The following is a 22127-nucleotide window of genomic DNA, read 5'->3' as shown; positions in this document are numbered from 1 at the left end:
ATTCCAACCCACCACCATTGTTGAGGACCTCACTTTTCTTCTAACACAGACAGAGACCATTGAGGAAAAAAAATCACATGGGGACCCTCTAGAAAATCAGATCCAAATCACAAATCCATAAGATTCCAAAGTTTCTAGTCCTGTTATTATAATTTTGTTGGGTTAGTAGTAAGCAAAGGTTAAGGAGATCCTCCAGTCCCCACTGATGTACCATTTTGAAGCATTCTGAAAAGTCCAATTGTAGTAGCTAGACTTTTCAGAAGAAACCATGTGCATCTCATACTCCACCACATCATCCCTTTTGTTGTAATGAGAGAAAGTTATCCAAATAGGTTTTGCTTATGAAGCTTTCAAGCTCTTCACCACCAGATTGGATTCAATGTAGCATCAGGGCCCGGGCCCAGGCCCTAGATGGGAGATTCCCATCCGAGGACTAAAACTATGCAGTAATTAGCACACTCCTTATAAGCTAGTAGTTACTAGTCTAGTTGTTCTTGGTGGGTTGTCCATGCGTTTGCTTTACTTTGTTAGTACATCCCAAGCAATAAACTTAGCAAGATCTCAAATATCATTTCAGACTTCAGAAAAAAACAAATTCATTCTATAAATTTAATAATAATAGTAGAAAAATATTCCTAAAATGTTGGATTAGGTTTTCTTTCATGTGATTTCTCACATAATAAGCGATGGGGTCCACATTGAATCTCTCTCGGATAAAGTGTGGGTCCCCTACTCAACGACTGTTTCACACCTTCTCGTTAGTTGGTGGGGTTTCCTTCTTTTGTGTCGTGGAAATTTATCCATAACAATAATAATAGGAAGACAGATAGGCACACTACCCATGTGCTATAAGCAAGGGTAGTAAACTAACGGGCAGAAACAATTGAGGCATGGTATGAAGCATCAAATAGGAAGGGCATCGGGTCATTTCAAAGGGCAGGAGGAAGAGAGAGAAAGACAAAGGGTGCTAGCTTACAGTATTATGGCATCTTTTCCCATAATAATAGAGAAAAAGTAACCTACCAATCTGGCACAGGAAACATCCAAACTTGTACTGATACAAAAAAACCATGCTACCCCTCCTTGCTATAGGTTGAAGATGCTCTTTTCGTTCCTCTCATTATTCTGCATGTCTAATGTTTTGTACGCGAAACCGGCGGATTTCTCTTGCCGCTAATAATAATAATTCTTGTTGATAATCAACAATGACCTAACTCTGGTGAGGCATACCTATTAGTGATCATTGACATGATTAAGAAAATGACTGGGGTTGGGCCACATGACCAATTAAGTTCTGAGTTCTGACAAGCCATTTCACAATCTTGAAAGGTCAGACTGAGCTGGATATGGGCCCATCACTGGTCCAACCTATACTTGATCCTCAACTGGACCATCATGCTTATAGGCTTCTACGATCACCATGCCTAAACCCATTTTCATTCTGATTTTTACTGTTTCTGTTTAAAGGAATTAGATCTTTTTAGAAATAAGTGTGGGAAAACGCTGAAAATTTTTGGATCTTAGGAAATTTGATCGTGGAGAGGCTGTTGAGGGTATGATGTTTGTATTTTGTTGCTTGCGTTTGTGGGTTAATTTCAAAGGGCATTAAAAGATTTTAGGGTCTGAGGCCCAGAGGGATTAGCTCACCATATGTGTTATCTTTAAACGAATCAGAAGGTCTATGGCGAGGTTCAGGGGCAGCAGCCTCCAAGGAGAAGGTACCTGTGTGATTTGTTTCAACTAGTTATTTCCATTTAAACCAAATAACGGCAATCGTGTATGAACCAAATAAAACTGAATCAATTTGATTTGTTTTCGGTTTTAAAGTTATGAAAAGTACTCAAATTTGATTTAATTTCAATTTTACATATTGTGTCATGAACCAAACCCTAAAATCAGAATCAAACTGATTGACACAGGATCTGGTAGCCCAATTTGGGACTTGCGCCCATAATGGTTTTTTTGTATGCCGTAGTGAATAATAAATCAATGGCTGAGATGGTTGACTTCAAACCCATGCACACAAAGTCAGTTTCATGCTGGGTTCTGTTGGACCTTAGACCTCAACCCTAACCCAACCATCCCGATCGGTCTGCTGCTTCAAAACCTTAACCAAGCCCATAGAGTAAAAAGCCCAAATCCACCGCTCAAAAGATGGGATTAAGCCAGAGAAAGCCCAGATTAGATTGACCCAGGTGTAGCACTGCTTCAGCCTTCAAGTTTCCACATGGCATAGGGTGATGCAATTTGTTAACGATCAAATAAAAATAAGGGGAAAAGAACGCTAGCTGTTGCATGGCCCCTGCGCCTGGCATATAGAGGGGAGCAAAATGTTGACCCCACCCCTTTGAAATCCTGAACATCAACCCCCTATTGATGCCCCTGTGCACCCCCTCACCGGCCCGTGCTGGTGCAGGGGCCTTCTTCCCTGAAATACAGTTCCATCTGAATGCTTTGTGTTGTGCTCATAGCATACTAAAACTTCGAGATAAAAATCCTCAGTGGTGAGGCAGTGAGGATCAAACTGCTGGGGGTGCATGCCGGGGCCCTCCCAGCTGTTGGATCCTCACTGTCACTTGCTGTGAACCCAAAACTTTTGACTGAAAAAATACAGCAATTGAAAATTAAGTGATTGAAGTAAAAATGAAGTCCCTGACTTAGATACAACCCAGATAATCAGAGTCCCATGTGAACCTCCTGAGTTAATGGTTGACAAATTGATCCCCAAGGCTGCAGTGCAGAGGCTCTGGTCCAAACATGAAGTTCTTTAAAATATAACTGATTCTTATATAATAACTGATATTTTTACACAGGCAACTGGATGTTACAATGCATACTGCAAATGTATGAAATTATTGTACACATACTAGAAGCAAACTACTCATTACTACTAAAATAAAATGCCCCTTGCACCATAAGTAAGATGTCGCATTTCATTCGAACCTCAATGGAAACTCACAGGTTTCATGGTGAGGGGTGAGAGATGGAAATGAAGGGATGGATTGAAGTATCAACTTCCTTCCACTCCGTCGACCAGGAGACATCCCAAACTCATTATGAGGAGGTGATACCCTCTTACGATTGGGAGAGGCAGTCTTTATGCCACCGATGGGTGAACAATCGCCTCTTAGGATCTCAGGGGTTTCATTGGTCTCAAAGAGGCTCTCAAACTTGGATCGCGGCTGCATAAAATCTGATTTTCCTAGTCTCTGGCAGGAATGTAGGTGAGATGAGCCAAGTACAGATCGTGGTGGTTTCCCGCTAGAAGAACAAGGCAGAGGAAAGGATGATCTGGAATACAGATAACATTCAATATTCAGCATGACATCCAAAACAAAATGAAAATAATCCAACCAACAATAATTAAAATACCAAACCTGCAAATCTGAACAGATGGTGTAATAGGCAGAACACAATCAGAATATTGCTCTTCATCCTTCTGGACTTCATTATTCTGTACAGTTCCGTCTGCCCCGTTCTTTTCACAGATTTCTTCCTCTTCTGGTTCAGCTTCTTCTGTTCCTACTGAAGCAGATCCTGCATTTCAAAGGAAAGTACAAATCAAAAGGAATGAACAAAACTAAGGAAATAACCACATGCAATACAAAATAGGGCAAATAGGAAAAAGTGGAAAGAGAATATTTGGAAATGTGAAAAACCTTGAGCATGTATAGGATTTGCGTAAGCAATCCTGGATTAAACACAAAATATTGTTGGGAAAGGAAAATATGGACTTGTCCCCGAAAAAAAAAAGGCCAAATGATTGTCAATTTAGAATGAGAACAAGTGAATACATTGGAATGGTTTACACTGAGAGCTAAATATGGCAAGGGCAGGGGAGATCCTTCTGGAATTCCCTATTTCATGTTTGAAGATAAGTGTGGTACATCAAATAAACACTCACCATCCTTTCTGCCAAATGTATTCTTGCACCCTTCACATCTGCAGTTGATTGAACATCCAACACCCCCCTAAAAGAGAAATCAACAAATCTGAATCAGATGACGATCATGGTGTACAAAATAGAAAGCAAACAGATTGAGTTGATGGGCAGAACCTGAAAGCATTCACAGTATTTCTTTAGGCAACTTGATTTCTTGCAGTTGCATCCTCTTTTATGCCTGGCAGAAGCTGGAGTTTTGTTAGGATCATCCTGCAAGGGAGAAAACAACTCCTCAATTGACATACACCAACCTGAACCTTTTTTAGAAATAAAAGAAAAAGGTTGAGATTTATTTTCCAACCCCAATTTCCACAACAGGCTCAGAGCTTCTAATCACTTTGGGAGCAAATGCAAGTGGGTTGCGGGATTCAATCTGTTTGCGAGTTGCCAGAACAGTATCTTCATGGATAGGCTTGTTAAAGCATTCTTGACATGAACAAGGCTCTACGCAATAAACACCGGCAGCAAAGCATTCACAGTAACTGCACAGATTGATTTTGCCAAATTAAACCATGACTACATCCTAAGAAAGGGGGTGGGGGCAATTCCCAAGTTCAGTTAATTCATACATTGATAAGACAATGAAAATTTACAAATGTCAACTTCTATAAAACAAACTGGCAAGCCAGAATGTAACAACAGCATTTGACTTAAGAATGTCATAACTAGCAGGATTACTCTTTTATAATCTACACTGATATTAGACTATCATGACTCGGTAAGTGATCCTATGAAACGCTATGAAACTTACAGCTTCAAGCATTTTGACTTCTTACAGTTGCAACGCTTGCAAGCTTCACTTTCTCCAATATTTTCCAACTTGCGCCTGCATATTATGAGACTTAAAATTAAAAATTACGACAAAAAAAAAATGAATGCAGTTAGTAAAAAGACATTATGAAACAGTTACAAATTAATGGGTGACCAATACCTCTTCTTTTTTGGGCTACTCGGGTTGAAGTCTTCACTAGCTCCAAATGTGGATGCCTGGGAAGCATCTTGTATAACCAAGCTGCCATTGTCAGCTGGACCTATTTCTTCTTCCGTAGAATTCAGAGCCAAGGACTTAGTCAGAGTTATCTGACCAGAAGTGACAGAGTGGAAAGAAGTAATAGAGCTTCTCATGCTTATTAGTTGCCTTCCAGAAGCCAAAGTTTCATGCTTGACAACTCTACAATCCTTTGAGGTAGTTGCAAGGGCATTCAAGTGCAAACCAATACCTGGTAGCATGTATGGCAGAGAACTATTTCCAGGTTTATTATGAACCAATTGTTTATCGTCAGTATCTTTTACATCAGAAAGAGATGTGTCTGAAGAACTGCTTTTAGAATCATCACCCAAGTTCTTTTTTTGAGCTCCTGCCATCTCAAAAACAAGACAACGCCTTCTCATACCACGTTGATGCTGTGAGTCAGGCTACACAGAAAAAGATTAAACCAATTAATATATCGTTGCTATTAACTAAGATTTCAAGATGACATTTTTTTCTTTTTTTGGAGGGGGGGTATTAGTGCACAGCCGCACAGGGAATCAGGAAGTACCATACAGACTACACTTACTATGTTCCTTTAAATAGAGAATTTGAGATGACCATAAAAGCACTACTTGATTCCATGTGCAGCATTTTTTAGCCCATTACTAAAGGTTAACATATTGCAGGTCAACTGGGAAAGAAACTTGCATTGGTTTCATAGACACTTCCACAAGCATAAACGAATGGGGAAAAAAAAAGAACAGATGAAGCGGTTTGTTAACTTAAAAGTGAATGTCAACGATTTAGAAGCCCCAATCCATTAGCCAGGGACCATGACGTCAAAGGTTCTAGGACTGGAATTAAAGAAAACCGGAAAGGAATTTCCAATCAAACCCGAAATCTAAATATTCCTTGTGACACTTCAAGAAATATAAAAAATAAAAACAAAAAAAAAAATTTGATACAAACAATTGTCCATTGAATTTCATACTTATTCATTAACTAAATAGGATCTAAGCTGCAGTTCTATACTTCCATTACTTCATAGGAGCTTATGGAAGCCCATGGAAATCCTGTAGGAAGTCACAGTACTATACAGGAAAGCAAGGAAGTAATGGAATATTAGCATGACATTTCAGAAAAAAAAAAAGTTACGTAAGCACAACACACATCCAGCAACCATTACAAAAGCAAGAAACCTCAATTCCCGTGTGTATAGTTTTCCTTCTTCCATTTTATGTATTCAGAAAAATGGAAAATCAAAATTGCCCTGAATAGTCCACCCACAAGCTAGCAGCTAAGCTAGTTTTAAAGAGATTAACAACAGAGAAATTTTAAGTTCATCATTTGATGAAACTTGAAGATGATCATCAGAAGTAAAGGACATAACTAAATTAGGTTACTTGACTAATATAAAAAATTGACAGTTGATGTTTCATGAAAGAAACAAAACTTTAAACCAAGGTGATTCATGGAGAATTAGTTTGTTAGTGAATTCAGAGGCTTGTAAAGTAAAATGTAAAAAACAAAGAAAAACTCAAGTACTCCACATTTACCTTGTCACCAACTGAAATGCAGCTTTCAACTTTCTCATCAATTTTCTCACTTGGACCACTAATTACTTGCTCGCTTGAAAAAGTACTTGATGAAACCTGCAGTATGTTATCCATTTCCTTTTGCTTTCTAACTTCTTCTGGATGAGACACATGATCCTCCAATTCATGTTTTTCACAAGAGTCAACTGGACCCACGGGCCGTGTTTTCTGCAAGATATCAGTGTTACATTCTGGGAGATTTGACACGGAAGAAGCAAAAGAACCAGTCTCGTGATGCACTAACTCCAGGTTCTGCCTATTTGGAGCCCCTGTGTCAATTGAAGAGTCAAGAACTAACAGATCAGCAGCATCAGAAATCAAATTTTCCCAATCACATTCAGTCCCTTCATCTCTGTTTTGGTCAACCTGACAAGTCTCCTGTATTTCTAGTTTACTTTCAAATGAATGCTGCCTTTCTTCTGAGACCTCATGAACAAAACGAACAAGTGAAGCTGGTGTTGTAGTGATTTCTGGCAGAGGATCCATCTTAATTCCGTCGGAAGGCAATGGGAGACAGTCGGGGCTACCACAATCATATTTCATATTCCTTGGCAACTCAATAGCGAGATTCGAGGACTCGGTAACCTCTTTAATAGAACTCCCCGGATCAAAACTTTCCTGTGGAGCAGAGCAATCGGGGAGTTGAACAGAATCCAAAACCCCCACACTAGTATTGCCTTCATTTTCATTCCCAGAAAAATCAGGCTTTGACAGATCTGATAAATGTTGCCTGAGAGCAAAAGCCAAAAGTTATGGAACACTCACCACCCAACTTGGGGACTTAAAATTTAGCAGAGTACATAAATATGAAAAGAAGCAGCAGTTACCTTCTTACAAATCTAGACTCCTTGTGGGTAATGGCATGTGGTGAAGTAAACACAGATGGTAGGGATGCAAAAGTGAGTGAGTTGAATGTTTGAGCAATGTGTATAGAATTGACCGGTTTAATAGGAGAAAGACTGTTGATATAATTGAAGACAGGAGAGTCCTGCAAGAGAACATAAACAATCTTATGGCACACTCAGACCTTAATTGAAAGAGGACCATCATCGAACCAAAAACAAGGAAAATGCAGGGAAAACAGCAGAATAAAGAAAATAAGAATATGATGGTGAACAAAAAATGGTAAGTCAATATTTATGTCGAAGAACATACAGAGATTTTTGGTAAATTAATTCAAAAAAAAAAAAAAAAGGGAAAGATAAGTATAAGTGCCCCCAGATCTGTATTACCCAAAATCTAAGTTAAAGATAGGAAAGGAGAAGCATAAGAAAATTTACAACATCACCTGAAGACAGAGAGAAACCTCAAACTAAAAGAAATCATCAAATGGTAGCGATGATTTCTTCGGTATCACTTCCAAGACATAAAAAAATCCTCAGTCATAGCGAATCCTCCCACCGCAACAAAAAAAAAAATGAAAATTTTCTCAAATGGGTTGGCGAGTGGAGGTGCATCACAGGAATTGATCATAACTGGAACGGAAAAACATATCAGGCAACTTACACGAAAACCTAATCCCACTAAAAATCGCAGATGGGAAATAGTGATGAACTTGAAAACATGCAAAGACCCAAAATAATGAAGTCAACTATTCAAGATGCAGAACACAGACATTTCGGGAAACGATATGTCAACCTTAATTGACCCAAAAACCCAACTGAAGAAAGAATTTTGGCGATGAAATCATAAAGAACACTCCAAGCCAGTTCAGTTCCTTACTTCCATGGACGCAGAAAAAGCTCTCAGGAAGAGGAAAAAAAAAAGAATTTGCGGCAAAACGAAAAAACCCATCACAGATCGAGCGTCAGAAAGGCAAAAATGAAAGTCCAACAGAATCGTGAAGCACATCAGGGAGAAAACCCACCTCGAATTTCGATATTGGAGTGCCGATCTGGTTTCTATCCGGCGTATCCATGCCTAGAAAGAGAGGAGGAAGAGAGGGATAGAGAAGCTCGAAGAGCCCAGAGCTCTTCTACATCTCCACTTTCACACTCTACCCAGTTATTCCTCTACTCTTTCCCTCTCTTTTCTCACTTATCACTTTTGCACTGTTGAGATTCAAGAAGAGCGCCAAGGCGGGAAGAGAAGATTTTCTCGTGACGATGAAACTGACCCTACCACCGGTCCACCACCACCCACCCCTCCTAGACCAAAAACAAACCTCCACGACTGTTCATCACTAACGGAGAAGGAAAGCAACAAAAAATTATAAAATTTCTTAAACCTTGCGCCTTTAAGTGAGCCATTGCCACGTTACAGTCCAAGCAGAGTCCCTAGAGAGGCCCATCTCTGTCTTTTTCTGCCATTTTTTTTTTAAACAAGCTTTCTTTTACGTCGGCCTCCTTACACTTAAACAACACAGATCTCCTCTATCTCTCTCTCTCTCTCTCTCTCTTTCCCAAATGAGCAAATCTCGTATAAATTAATCCCAACATTTATCTATTCAGTTACACTGTGAAACGGGCGATGAGAGAGGAGGGAAGATCCGAAGATATGCGGTTACAGTTTTTTTCTCAAGAAGAAGAAGAAAAAGAATTACAATTTTCCTTTCCATATATAGAGAAGTGATTAATTGAGTTCTAGAAGGTGTCAAATTTCAGACCGGACCATTGGACCGATCGAAATCAATCGGTTCCTTGATCAAGTCAAATCGATCGAAAACACCCGGTTCAGCTTGTACCAATCCAAACCAAACCTTTATCGTTTGATTTTGAATTGGGGTTTTATGGAACCAGATGGGCTAAGTGGCACAAACTTGAAAATGAAAATCGGGCCAATCCAATAAAAAATTGAGACTGGACCGATACTAACTGTATAATGGCTTATGAATCCTAAGATGAAGTGATGAAAGTTTCAATCCATTGGAGGAAAACTGTCTTCCTAGAAAAAATTGATGAAGATTATAGCATAATAAATATTGTTTATTCTCCCTTCATAAATTTTTCAAACTTACCTGTATAGTATAAAAGCACATTGGAATATAATCAATGGCCTATAATCAATTTAGACTCCAATCAAAAGTACCACATATGGCATTTAGTAAGGGTATGATTATGCTGAAACCTAACTACCCTTCAAGAAATAAATAAAGGGTTTTGGGATGCTTGATGCTTTGGGCATCCCCAAACCAATTATGAAAACCATCCCATCATCCCTAACAACATTGCTTGGCATTCTTAAATTGTGTATCATTTCTTCATGGATTGACCAAACCAAATAAGTGGTTAATGTAGTTTTATAATCAAAGCTTCTCTTCCTCTATCACCAACAAGCTCTGGTTGTTGGTTTCCTTGGATACTGGATTCTACAAATTGAATGCAGTGTAAGTGATAGATTTGCTTTTGTTTAGAATCTCAAGGCTTTGTGGTCTCTCTAGGAGTCATTAAAAGTATAATGTTTCACTGTTCGTCATTTGATAGTATATGGATTAATTTATACGGTAGATGACCTCATGAACATTTCAAACTCTGAAAATTTTTTAGTAAAATGATCAAAATAGCATCAAATGGAAATGAATATAAAGTGCAAAATAGCATCTTTTGTAATTTCAACATAATTTACTACTTATTTTAAACTGAAATTGTACCAATTAAATGTTTGTATGGTCATCTATCACATGGATTATCTTTGTATTTTCATGTGGCAAATATTGAAACGTTATCTTTAGTAGACATAATGATTAAAAAGACCATCCCTGTTTCTGAAAGGAAGTTTTCTTATAAAAAAATATTTTTTTTTCTTTTAATAATTTGTTTTAATATAAAATCAAATAAAAGAGAAAAGAGTCATGTTCAAGTATCTATGTCTAGAAATAGATTGGCACAAAAAGATGGCATTTTCTCCCTACCCAAATCCCTTTGTGCACCCCTATGGCCTACACGTTGGCATAATGGCCAAGTAAGCAGACATGATTTTTTTTTACTCTAAAATAAATAATATAAAACAAATATACATGGAAACAATATTTTCATATAAAATATCAATTCAATACAAATTTATGCAACAAAATAAACAATATCTTAAACAATCCCAAATAAAAATAAAACTTTAATTTGTTTTAGGTAATATAAAATTTTGATTGACATAAAGAATATAAGTTTATTTGATAATTGTGTATTTTATATCACCTTTTTACTTAGAAATAAATGGAACCTTGATAATTTAATTCTTTTTTTTGGTAGAACATGGCTAGAATATTCACACTCCGTGCCCAGCCAAAAGGGATCCAAAGAGTACATGGGCGGATTCCCAATTTGAAACCCACACCTAGGGTGTCAACCCATCGGTTTGGTACGGTTTCAGTCTGGCTGAATTAGTATTGGATTAATAATGGACCAAACCAAACCGTTAAGCCAGAATTCCTTTTCAATTCGGTGTCTAATGAGGTGGTTACTGAGTCGGTTCATATATATATATATATATAACATAAAATTCCTATAAATATTACTTTTTTATTTTATCTTCTTATCAAGTTTGGTTTGATTTTCTATCGGTCTTGGTTGCAGGTGGTCAAACGGATTTTGATATCAATTGGTTTCATAAAAACCCAAATCAAAACTGACCCAATAAAGGCTTGGTCCAAAATCCAAACTGAACCAATCAGTTTCAATTGGCCTGACTGGTTCATGCTAAAATTTACCACCCCTACCAGCGGCTCCCTAGAGTCCTGGACCTCTCTTCGGCTTTTCTATTGTTTTTTTTTTTTTTTTTTGGTGGGGGGAGTGCGGGGAAGATAAATAAGAGTTGATATATTTAAATAATAATAAAAAATGCACTATCAAATGAGTGATTATTGTCTGCCGTGAGTGTGGCGAGCATTGGATGGCCGAGACAACATTGGGACATCAGGACACATGCCAATGTCTTCTTGACCATCCGATGCTCACCGCACTTGCTGCAAAAGATGTTTTCACCTATCAAACTAAGGTAAAAAGTGGAATAACTCACTTCCACATCCCCTTAGAGTTCACAAATACCCTCTTAAGTTTTAATATTTTTTTAAATGCCCGAAGGAGTTCCATGGGTGTAAAGAGTTCAAGCATGGTTGGATAGAACAAAATAGCCTACAGATTTTATAGTATCTTCTCTAACATTCTTGTTGGAAACTATTTTGGTGCCACCATCAATTCCTTGATGAGCTTGTTCTTGTTCTTGTTCAAAAGGACACTGATTTAGTTACATACTTTGCGTAGTAATTTTTCGTTTTATTTTCAGATTGTCTTTCTTTTGGGTTGGTAGGGTATGCCCTGCCTTAACCAGGAGCTTCTTCCTCTTCTTTTTCAGGATTCTTTGGGACAGACTTCTTGTGTAATTTTTCCTTTGTTATTTTTTAATACGTCACTTATTCTTAAAACTTAAAAATAAAATAAAATAAAAGATTCTATTTTTTTGACCGGCATAGAGTTTGTAGGCTTGCAGCTACTTGGCTGCAACCCAACATTTCGTTATTTATAGTGTATCCTATGCCCATGCACATATGGAAGTAGAACTAAGCTATGAAAAGACAACTATGCCCCGATTCTACTTCCCCATGTGTGTGGGGGTAGTGAGGTACACTAGAAGGTGGAATGTCCTTTTAACCAAAAAAAGACAGACAGACATTGGACTACAAGGAAGCCCAACTAGGGCTGACCAAACACCTATCATAGGACTCCATAATCACTCCATAATAAGGATGAATGGATACTCAAAATCCAAATTCGAATTCGCATTCGTATTCAATCAAAATCCAAATTCGAATTCGCATTCGTATTCATTTAGGGGGATCCGTATCCGGTCAAAAGATATCCAAATTAAAATCTGAATTATTCGAAAATAATTATCCGATTCCATTAAATAATCAATTAATGATTTTGAAGGCTCTTAAAGTTTAAATATGTTCTAGAGAATGAGGAAAAGAGTTAGAACAATTTAGAAAGATGGATTAAGAGCAAATTATATTCATTGGGGGAGGAAGATCCGGATTACACAAGTCAGAGAGTAAACGGATAATTGAAAATCTGAATTCGATTTGCATCCATATTTGAATAAAGATATCCGTATCCGATCCATTTACATCCCTACTCCATAATCAATTTTGGATGATTAATTGGCCCAAAGGAATCAATAACCCCTTTCTAAAAATATTTTTAAGCATTGTACAGTTGTATTCCTTCGTGGGCTCAGAAAAGAAATCCCCGGACTCACAATAGGCATGTGATTTGCCATTAATAAGTCACAACGTATTTGATTTTCATTGATTGCTTAGAATTTAAGTGTACCCTATATTTAATTTGACTATTCTCAATGTCACGGAGGAAATGCAACGAAGGGTGGTGGATCAGTTTTGCATTGGCCCCGCCTTGATAATTACTAAGTGGATGAAGACATTAACTCTACAACCAACATGTTCAGAAAGTTTTAGTACCATTCTGGTTGCCACTTGGTACAAGCTTTTCAGCCAATCCTATCAAAGAACACTCCTACCAAATCATGGGCGCATATATACTTGGGTGTGGGGAGGAACACTCATTTATTCCATTGGTATAATTTCATCCTCCAATAATGTGGGACCAAGTTTTATCACATCCGTGGTCAAGGGAGAATCCTTGACTTCATAAGGTATAGGGAAACAATGGAAAATATTATGGAACTTAAATAAGGGAGACTGATATTTAAGACTCTTGATGGATGTACACTCCGTCAAAGCTTAATCGCATAATGAAAGAAAACTTTCCCAATAATGTAAGAGAAGTTTTTTCAAAAATTAGTGGAAAATAATATTATATAAAATTATATTTTGAAACCATTTGTATGTAGTTTGTATAGTGAAAATTTTGAAATTTAGGCTGTATTTTGTAAGATTGTTTGGAATGCATTATTGACCTAAAATTTTCGGAATTGGTTTTGGGTTTAAAATGCATTATGAAACATAATTCTTCTTTATTTTCTTGCTTCACAATGCATTCTAGACCTAGAATCTATTATGAGAATCCATACCAAACAAAACCTAATTGTTTATAAGACATTAAATTTGAATGATTGCATGATTTGCCATATGGATGGCTTATAATTACCACGTGGCATTGCACATTGCTCACCCAAAATTGAAAAACTTGCCACTAGATAAAATAAAGTCTTGAAAATTTAGTTCAAAAGTTTATAAAGGGTAAGACAGTTTGACTACTTAAAATCCGAGGATGAAAGTCCAATACTAGTTGAGCATTATAGTTGAGTTGAACGAACCAAAGGGTCAATTCATCTTCATTCCATATGCTTTCTAAAACCAAGCCTCCCTCGTGTTGCACTTTTGCACACTTCCAAGCTTTTTTTGCAGCAATACTATCATTTCTTTATATGGCGAGGTATCACAAGTCTACATTCCACCAATTTTATGATCAAGAGTTCAATGAGACACAATCATGAATCAAGACATTTTATAGACTTCATAAATAAGGGTAAGTATGCAATTTACATGGTGTACAAATTACGGATTCTCTTGACTGATAGAACAACGCTTTTTTTTCTACCTCTCCCAACCCCACTTGAAAAAGAAAAAAAAAAAAAAAAAAAAAAAAACCCTTAACTCTAAATAGACTCCTCTTTAGAAATACACCACCAAATGGAGCATTTTGTGTCCTAGATGAATTTCTTCACTCTTCATATATATGCTTGTGAACTATGGACTGTTGGCTTAGGTTTGAAGCTTAATTGTCTTTTAACTTTCCCATTTAACTTTTTCCTTTTGTAAGCAAATATGTTGGTAATTAACTGAGGAAAGGTTATTCACTTGATCTCCATATACTATTCACTCTTTTTCTTCCTATGAGTTCTTTTGTGGTCCCTTGGACCGAAAAGATATATCACGCGAGACCCCACAAGCAACAGAAAGACAGGTACCAAAACCAACTACTCCAACCCTCCCCTCCCTCAATAATAATAATATGCCTTGCCTTATCTGTTCTTTACATACAATTCAACTACCCCTTTAGGCTTTAGGCGTTAGGATATGTGGCTCCTTGGAATACTCTTAGGACTTTGGAGTGTGGGTTGGTTATCCACAAGACTATCTGGATCGGAGGATGATATCATATTGTCTACCCTTATGCTAACTTTAGCATGTGTCTCCTCCTCATATGAGAGAGAGAGAGAGAGAGAGAGAGAGAGAGAGAGAGAGAGAGAGAGAGAGTCACATAATCGCAGCAGGGGTTTGACATAGAAGTCACACCTACTGAGTACCTTTATTTTAGTGTTCCTGATGAAACTATGATTATTGCACCACCACAGGTAAGTCTTTAATGATCAAACTAACTGGGCAACTTTGTGCACTGCCCAAAAGAATAGAGAAAAATTAAAAGCTCAGGCTAATAGAATGATACTTTGTTGGCACAAGGTAAATATCAGAACATCGACCAATGAAAAAGAGTATGAGAGCATCTTCAGTGCGATTTTTTTTATACCTACTATGTCTAACGCAGAGACACATTATCATTATTTTTTTAACTGCGAGTTTGGATTTCACTTTTCATTAGTAAAATAAGCATAGTAGACTGGCTAATATAGCTAAACCCTCAAATATCAAAAAAATGGAATATGTAAATGTGTGTGAAACATGGTAAGTTATGAAAGCTGGACCCCGGATAGGAACTTGTGTCAGCCAGAATGTCTCCCATGAGCAGTCCCAACTCCCATGCCTTAGTAGTTGGATGTTATTAACGAGTTGTTGAGTTGATCAGGGGGAACTTTGTGGTTTTTTTTTCTTTTTCAAGTAAAACCATTGAGGAATGAATTTCTTGGTTTTTTTCTTCATTACAGGAGACATGAGATGGTGTGGGATTTATAAATTTATTGGTTGCAGATCAGTTTGTTCAGGTTCTTGGTGCATGCTCATACTTGAGGAGCTAGCTCTTTTCACTTAAGGGTGCAAGTTTGGCTTGGGTAGCCCTGAAGCCTGTCCTAAGCCTGACGGGGCCTTAGTCAAGCTTTTCAACATGCAAGCTCAGCTAGGGTTGAGAGTGTTCAGTCCCGGGGCATGGATGGGCCAGGCTTAGTTGAGACATTGGGTTATGTCCAACCCCTAGCTCTGAAATGGGAAAAAATAAGGGCAAGTAGGGTCAATGAGGTCAGGATTAAGGATGTGAATTTGAAATCGAACTGTTTACATTGAAATCGTGAAACCGTTTACTAAATGGTTCAGTTTTGATTTTAAAATTGCAGTCGAGATTCGTTTTGGTTTTAAAGTTTTAACTGTTGGTAAATCATTTAAATAAACCATTAAATTATTAAACCGATTAGCGTATACGTAACAAGTTTAAGTCATTTCATGTTAAGTTTACGTACATTTCAATAGAAAATGTTTAAATTAACATTAAACAACTATTAAAAAAAATACATAACAATAAAAAATTCAATTCTATGTTATAATTCATATTTATTTCATTAAAAATTTTAAAAGTAAAGAAATTGTTTGGACAAAAATTAGAAAACATAATATATTAAGGTTTTGAGTTAGATTCCCCAACTAGGCGCCTTCTGTGCTGTGGTTGGCTGGTTGCTATAATCTCTTTACCTTATTTTCTTTAGAAAGACAGAAACAATGGAAGGTGGTGAAGCTAACATTGAACAAGCGGATTACATATTCATGTGAAAATGGGGATAGATGGACAAGCAGATGACGTCATTGGGATTCTAATGGCGATCAACTGTTAGTCCTGAAATTCTTGACAGATTTTGAGTATCTGATTTGTTTAGGAACCTAGTCCCTGTAGTATGTGATTCATAATTGGGCCAGGTCAGGCCTGGGCTTTCCTATATTCTAGAACAATCTTTGAGAAATTAAACGCATTCATCTAATTTTCCATATGGATACAATTTTTTTAAGCTATGTTTGGTTGTAAAGAGAATTAAAGGAAAGGGAAGTAAAATTTTATACTTAAAAAAGAAATATATGTAATCATTACTCATGTGATTTTAATATTAACTTAAAATAATTCCATATTTGGTTATAAAATTTCATTTTATTTTATATCCAAAACCCTTTGATATAATATGTAAAATAAAAATTACATGTAAAATATCATTACTAAATATGATTAAAAAAATTAAGTAGTTTATACAATCATATGGAGTAATGATTATAAAACATTTCAAAATTTCACTTCCCTTCCCTTTAAATTCCCATTGCAATCAAACAAAGCCTTTAAGTTTACTTCTTTTACTCATCTGTGGGTTGCCCAGATGGTTAGGGTGAATTGGGGATTATGTGGATAAACGCACGGTCACAGGTTCGATTCCCCATCTGTGCATCGGCGATTTAAGTGGAGACTGTGATGGTGGGTTGTTGCGTTAGTTTCCCCGAGGATTAGTCGAGATGTACGTAAGCTGACCCGGACACTTTGGTTAACAAAAAAAAAAATTTACTTCTTTTATCCATTTGGGAATAGGTGTGATTGATAAGGGCTCTATAATTAAGTTCTTGTCTCTATTTCATGACTACTCAGTTGTACCAGTTCCTTTAGAGCTTCAAGCTTTGAGCCGTAATAATGGAATGCATCTCATAAGAACAATGGAAATAGCCAACCACCAAGCTCACCAAGTAAGAAAAAAGAAAAGTGAGGTGCCCAATATATTAAAAAAAGAGCAAATAATGTCTTCATATGCTATTGTCTTTGTGGTAGGTGATACTCTTAACAAATTTCTTTAAATTCTATGGTATTTCTTTTCCTCTTCAATTACCATGGTGAGCTGTGGGGATTAAGCCACAGTATACATTCTTGGTTTGCTTGATAATTTTCAGATAATCATTTTGCAGCTCCTAGCTTATTCACCCAGACAAACCCTAATCTAACAAATCTTGAAGCTGGTTTTGTGCTTCAATGGATTTTGGCAGTTGATTGAGACTGGGCTCCATTATATATTGTACTATGGAAATAGTTTACACCAACTATGCTTTTAAATGATATTTCCTTTTTTTTTTTTTCCCATTGTCACCCCCATTTGAAATAAAGGCTTAGGGATAACAACTCAATGTATGGAAGGAATTTTTGTATCTTCAATATAAGATTCAAGATTCACTACAAGAAAATTGGTTTTTAGCCGCGGTTTTAACCGCGGCGATTGCTAGTATAACCATGGCAAAAGGTCAATACCCGCGGTTTTCAAACCGCGGCTAATCCGCGGCCAATACCACTAGCAAATGAAAAGGCTTCTTTTGCCGCTGTTTATATAAACTATGGTTAGATACTTTATTTTGACCACGGCTTTTGAAACCGTAGTTAGTAAATTATTTTTTTCCACGGTTTATATAAACCGCGATTATCGCTATGCATTCTGTTGTCGCAGTTTAAGAAAACTGCGGTCAATAATTTGCGCTTTAACTGCGATTTTGAAAAACCATGGCTCTTGATAATTTTACTTTAGCCCAAGTTTAGAAAAATGAGGCAACTAAATTATTATTTAACCGCGGATTAAAAACGCAGCAATTGTTTATCAATAGTCGCGGTTTGCTTTATTGTGCTCGAATTATTAGCCGCAGTTTATAATAACCGCAACCGAATGTTTATATATATATATATATATATATACCTATACTTGCTAGCTAACCCTGTAAACCAAAAACATTTTGCCCAAACCCAATCCAGGGTTGGCTAAGCCCAAATTAAGGAAATAGAGATTAAAGCTATAAATGATCACCATTCTTGAGACTTGAGAGACAAAAAATGAGCACTTTTCACTCCAGATTTTCTTCACACAAAAACAAAGTCTGAAACTGTATTCAACATGAACATGTATAAGAAACTTGTACCCAAAAAAGACATGATCAATGTTCTTAGTGGATACAATAGATATGAATGGTAGCTTTAGCTATAATTGTTTTTGAGCCAAAAAAGGATATACAATAATTAGGACTTGATTCAAGAACATAACTTAGTCTTTCCACCTACCATATCAACTTAGATGTAATCTCATCATATTCCGGGACATACTCTGCCAATTACAAGATTAAGAGAAAATTAGGAAACTTAAGTGTTTATCAATTAACAAGCAAATGAATTGGAGAATCGGAGTTGTCTTAAACTAGTCCCATTTTGTCAAGACAAAAAACAGTAAGTACAACTAATGCTATATTATATTAAGCCACTAAGCATACAAATAAGTTTCTAAATGAAGCAACTATAAGTATAAAAATGAAGGAATGAAATAGTCAACATCAAGACTATCTCCAATAAGTTCTAAAAAGTGGTCTCTAGTTGTTGTTTAAGAGAGCCACATCTTTGGTGACCAATACAGTTTAGTAATTAATTGTTAATACCTCAAGCTCCCACGGGAATTGCTTGGCTGTCAGGGGCAAATACTATAATATTGCATGCAGAAGGGGAGATAAAGCCTTCATTGGCAGCCTTATTTATAAAAGACAACAAGGAATTTTAGTATCCATCCACATTCAAGAGGCCCACTTGCATAAACTCTAAAGTTAAATCACAGTGTAGTAATAAAGTATGAAGCATTATACTATGGCCCATTGCATGACCAAAGATATAATCATACATGAACTTTTGACCCAAGGTTTCTATTTTTTATTTTGTATAGTTTTTCCTCCATTTTGAAGCAGATCCTCTTAAATGCAGGAAATCAAATAAATCCTTTAAAGCATATCTCACATAGTTCATGCAAGGAAAAAACAAATTTCCAATTATTCTATGTGAAACAACATAAGTTGAGTAAATAACTTTTAACATTTGCTGATCATAAATCTAAAAAGATGTAGGACTCTAAGGAAATGATAAATCCGATATGATCCTGTTTAGCTAGAATCAAGGCCGAAAGTTGGATTGACTCTTCATGTTTCATGTGACAATGTAGTTTTCTTTGACCCTTGCCTTCTCAATTACTGTTTGACCCTCGCCTTCTCAAATTATTGCCAAAGAAAAATTGTTCTCTTATACAAAACCTAATAAGTCAACAAGCAATTGAAGTCAAATGCTAAGAAAACAAAACTTAATCAAACATTTAAGTTGCATTTCCTGAATGTGACAGCTAAAATTAATCAAACGCTTAAACCGCATATCTTGCATATGATAGCCTACTATTTGAAGCAATTATGGTATAAGCAGAATCATAATCATAATGCATATTAAAACTTCTAATTAATGAGATGAGAAATCAAAATATAGAAATTTTATTACATATGGACATTTTTAATTTAACATGTTTCACATAAAATGGATTAAATCTACAGCCCTACTTAGTTTGAGATTTTTGAAGCTTACAGCTTTTTTGATGGATCCCAAGCTGGGCTAAGTAATGACTATATACCAAAAGTTCTTCAAGAGTTCCATACCCACATGATGTTTGAAGGTGGAAAAGAAGAAAAATAATAATATTAAGAGAGTGCAACTTGGTATAGGAACTCATGAACAAAAATATGGATTTCTCAATCGTAAATTTGAAGTCCTAAACCCATACCATGAAGGGCAATGAAGGCATCAGCTTGAGAGCCATCTTAGCTTTTCTCTGGTGCATGTCAGATACAACTCTCACTTCTCCAACAACCTCACCAGTAACCTGGAGGCAATCACTCTTTGTCCCTTGTACAGACTGACTGCCTCATACAAGGACACTCCCATAACAACTGGGATCTGCAAGACATGTTCCACATTTGAGTTCTATAGAATCTAATGCTGCAGGAGCTTTAGCCAATAGATCCATATAAGTAGCGTCTTGTGGCACAACAATGAGGGGCTGGATGTATCTAAAGAAGAAGGAATAACCACAAAACACTTGAAATCAATAATATATATATATATATATATAGAAAGTACCTATGATAAGCTCAATACCCAATACACTATCGAGGAATTTCTCTTCTCCCTCTACCAAGAGCAAAGTTTCCTGCAGAAAAAATTGCAGGAATCGAAGATGAGAAGAAGTAGAAAGAGAATAAAAGAGAGGAGTTATACCTGTGTTCAGAAACAGGGTGGAGGCGGAGCAGATAGTTCCCTCTACTCAAGAGCAGGGTTTTGCTGCCCGAAGATTTTTTTGCTAGATAGATCGATAAAACTGAAAGTGGATTTATCCAATTGCTAAAAACAACATAAATCAGTAAGTAACATAGATATCTTATGTTGTAATAGTCAATCATCTCTACTACCTGGTTGGGCAGAAGAAAGAGGCAAATTTTCTTAAGGCCATGCTACTAAAGAAATAAATGAGACTTCAATTAACTTACTTTAAGATCATTCACAAGGTCTGACAAAGAAAAGACCACGTTGCCAAGCAAGGCCAAAATGTACTTCAACTTACAAGTAAAATAACAAGAGTTTTTTAAAAGAACTTGTATGTATAATCCTTCATCTTACCTGTTTCTAAGTCCAATCAAGCTCAATATATAGAGATTCTAATAATTCATTAAAAGCAATCTTGCCTACAAAAGTTATGAAATGTGAGACAATATAATTCTGACCACACAAATTACTTGGCATAAAAAGTTAATTATATGTTCATACTTGCTTGGTAGCATAAATTAATAGTTCATCATTCAAAGTTTGTGATGCAAAAAGATAGAGTTTTCACCACACTTGACTTTTAAAAAATTCACAGAATTAAGAAAACGAAAAAAAAAAAAGAAACCAAAAGATATCAAATGTCATAAAAGACGAAAAATATCTCCTAGCTAGGACCAACTATTGCAATTCTCCTCACATACGTAGGGCTTGCATCACAACCTGTGAATTGGAACATACATCTATGTTACAAACCCACAATAAGGGATAATAGAAGAAGATAAAAGTAATCAAATTGAATTGGTAAAGAATCCAAATTAATTTACCATATACCAAAAAATGAGGAGGGAAGCTTATGCAATGGCCTTAATCTTCACCTGGTCAAATGATCCCAATTAGTCGTATATATTTGTAATAAAATAAACCTACAAAAGTCATTTAATAAAATTTTAAAACAAACATATCAAAGTCATTTAATAAATTTGTAACTTACCCAATTGTGCAGAACTCTATGAGTTTCCTTTAATTGAGGCTTGTGTTAATCGGTCCATTTCGGATTTCATAGTGTTAAGCATAGCCATCATTGCTTGTGTGCTTTCTTGTTGAGCTTTCATCTCTGCTTGTGTGCTTTCCTGTTGAGCTTTCATCTCTTCTTGTCACTTCCTTTCCCTTTCAGCCAATTGTGCTTCCATCTTTTTTTTGAACTCAAGGGTTAACATATCTTTGGCATCTTTAAGTTTGCGTTTGACCGCAAGATCGGTTTTTGTAAGCTCCATGTCTTTTGGGCTTACACCAAGCCCAATACCACACACACTTCCATGGCCTTCCTCGCCACAAGCTTCTCTATAAATATTGTCCTCTTCATCACTATTATCTCTCAACTCTGGAGGCAACTCACTCTGCTTTTGCTTTATTTTGGCCTACAAATCAATTTAAAAACCAAGTTATTCAGAAGCCCAAGTGTTAACACAACAATAATCAAGATTTAGCATATATATATGTATATACTAACCATAACAATTCTAGATCTCTCATCTTTAGGTTGGTTAGTTCCCTTTTTTTTTATGCGTGGTTAGAAATACTTTTACCCTGCCTGGCCATTTCCCAGTAGGATGCTCCTTACTCTAAACAAA

The 22127-nt window shown here is 36.4% G+C and overlaps 1 protein-coding gene across 2 annotated transcripts; it reads right to left on the bottom strand.

Annotated features, from left to right (window-relative positions):
- Positions 1-2763: 2763 nt before the first annotated feature.
- On the bottom strand, positions 2764-8613 carry LOC122089388 (CRC domain-containing protein TSO1-like). 2 transcript variants are annotated; one of them, XM_042659073.1, is made up of 10 exons: positions 8379-8613; positions 7339-7499; positions 6473-7241; positions 4875-5347; positions 4695-4769; positions 4245-4425; positions 4058-4153; positions 3905-3971; positions 3378-3537; positions 2764-3291 (listed from the first exon to the last, which is right to left on the bottom strand). In XM_042659073.1, exons 1-10 carry the CDS (start codon positions 8427-8429, stop codon positions 2934-2936), a joined length of 2391 nt encoding a protein of 796 aa, XP_042515007.1. In that variant the 5' UTR covers positions 8430-8613; the 3' UTR covers positions 2764-2933. The 2 variants fall into 2 exon arrangements, with proteins under 2 accessions (XP_042515007.1, XP_042515006.1); XM_042659072.1 differs by having other exon boundaries at positions 4875-5359; positions 8379-8612.
- Between the last annotated feature and the right edge of the window lie 13514 nt (positions 8614-22127).

The sequence above is a fragment of the Macadamia integrifolia genome, chromosome 9 (assembly GCF_013358625.1).
Source record: "Macadamia integrifolia cultivar HAES 741 chromosome 9, SCU_Mint_v3, whole genome shotgun sequence".
Lineage (NCBI taxonomy): Eukaryota > Viridiplantae > Streptophyta > Magnoliopsida > Proteales > Proteaceae > Macadamia > Macadamia integrifolia.
This window is presented reverse-complemented; position numbering and strand designations above follow the sequence as displayed.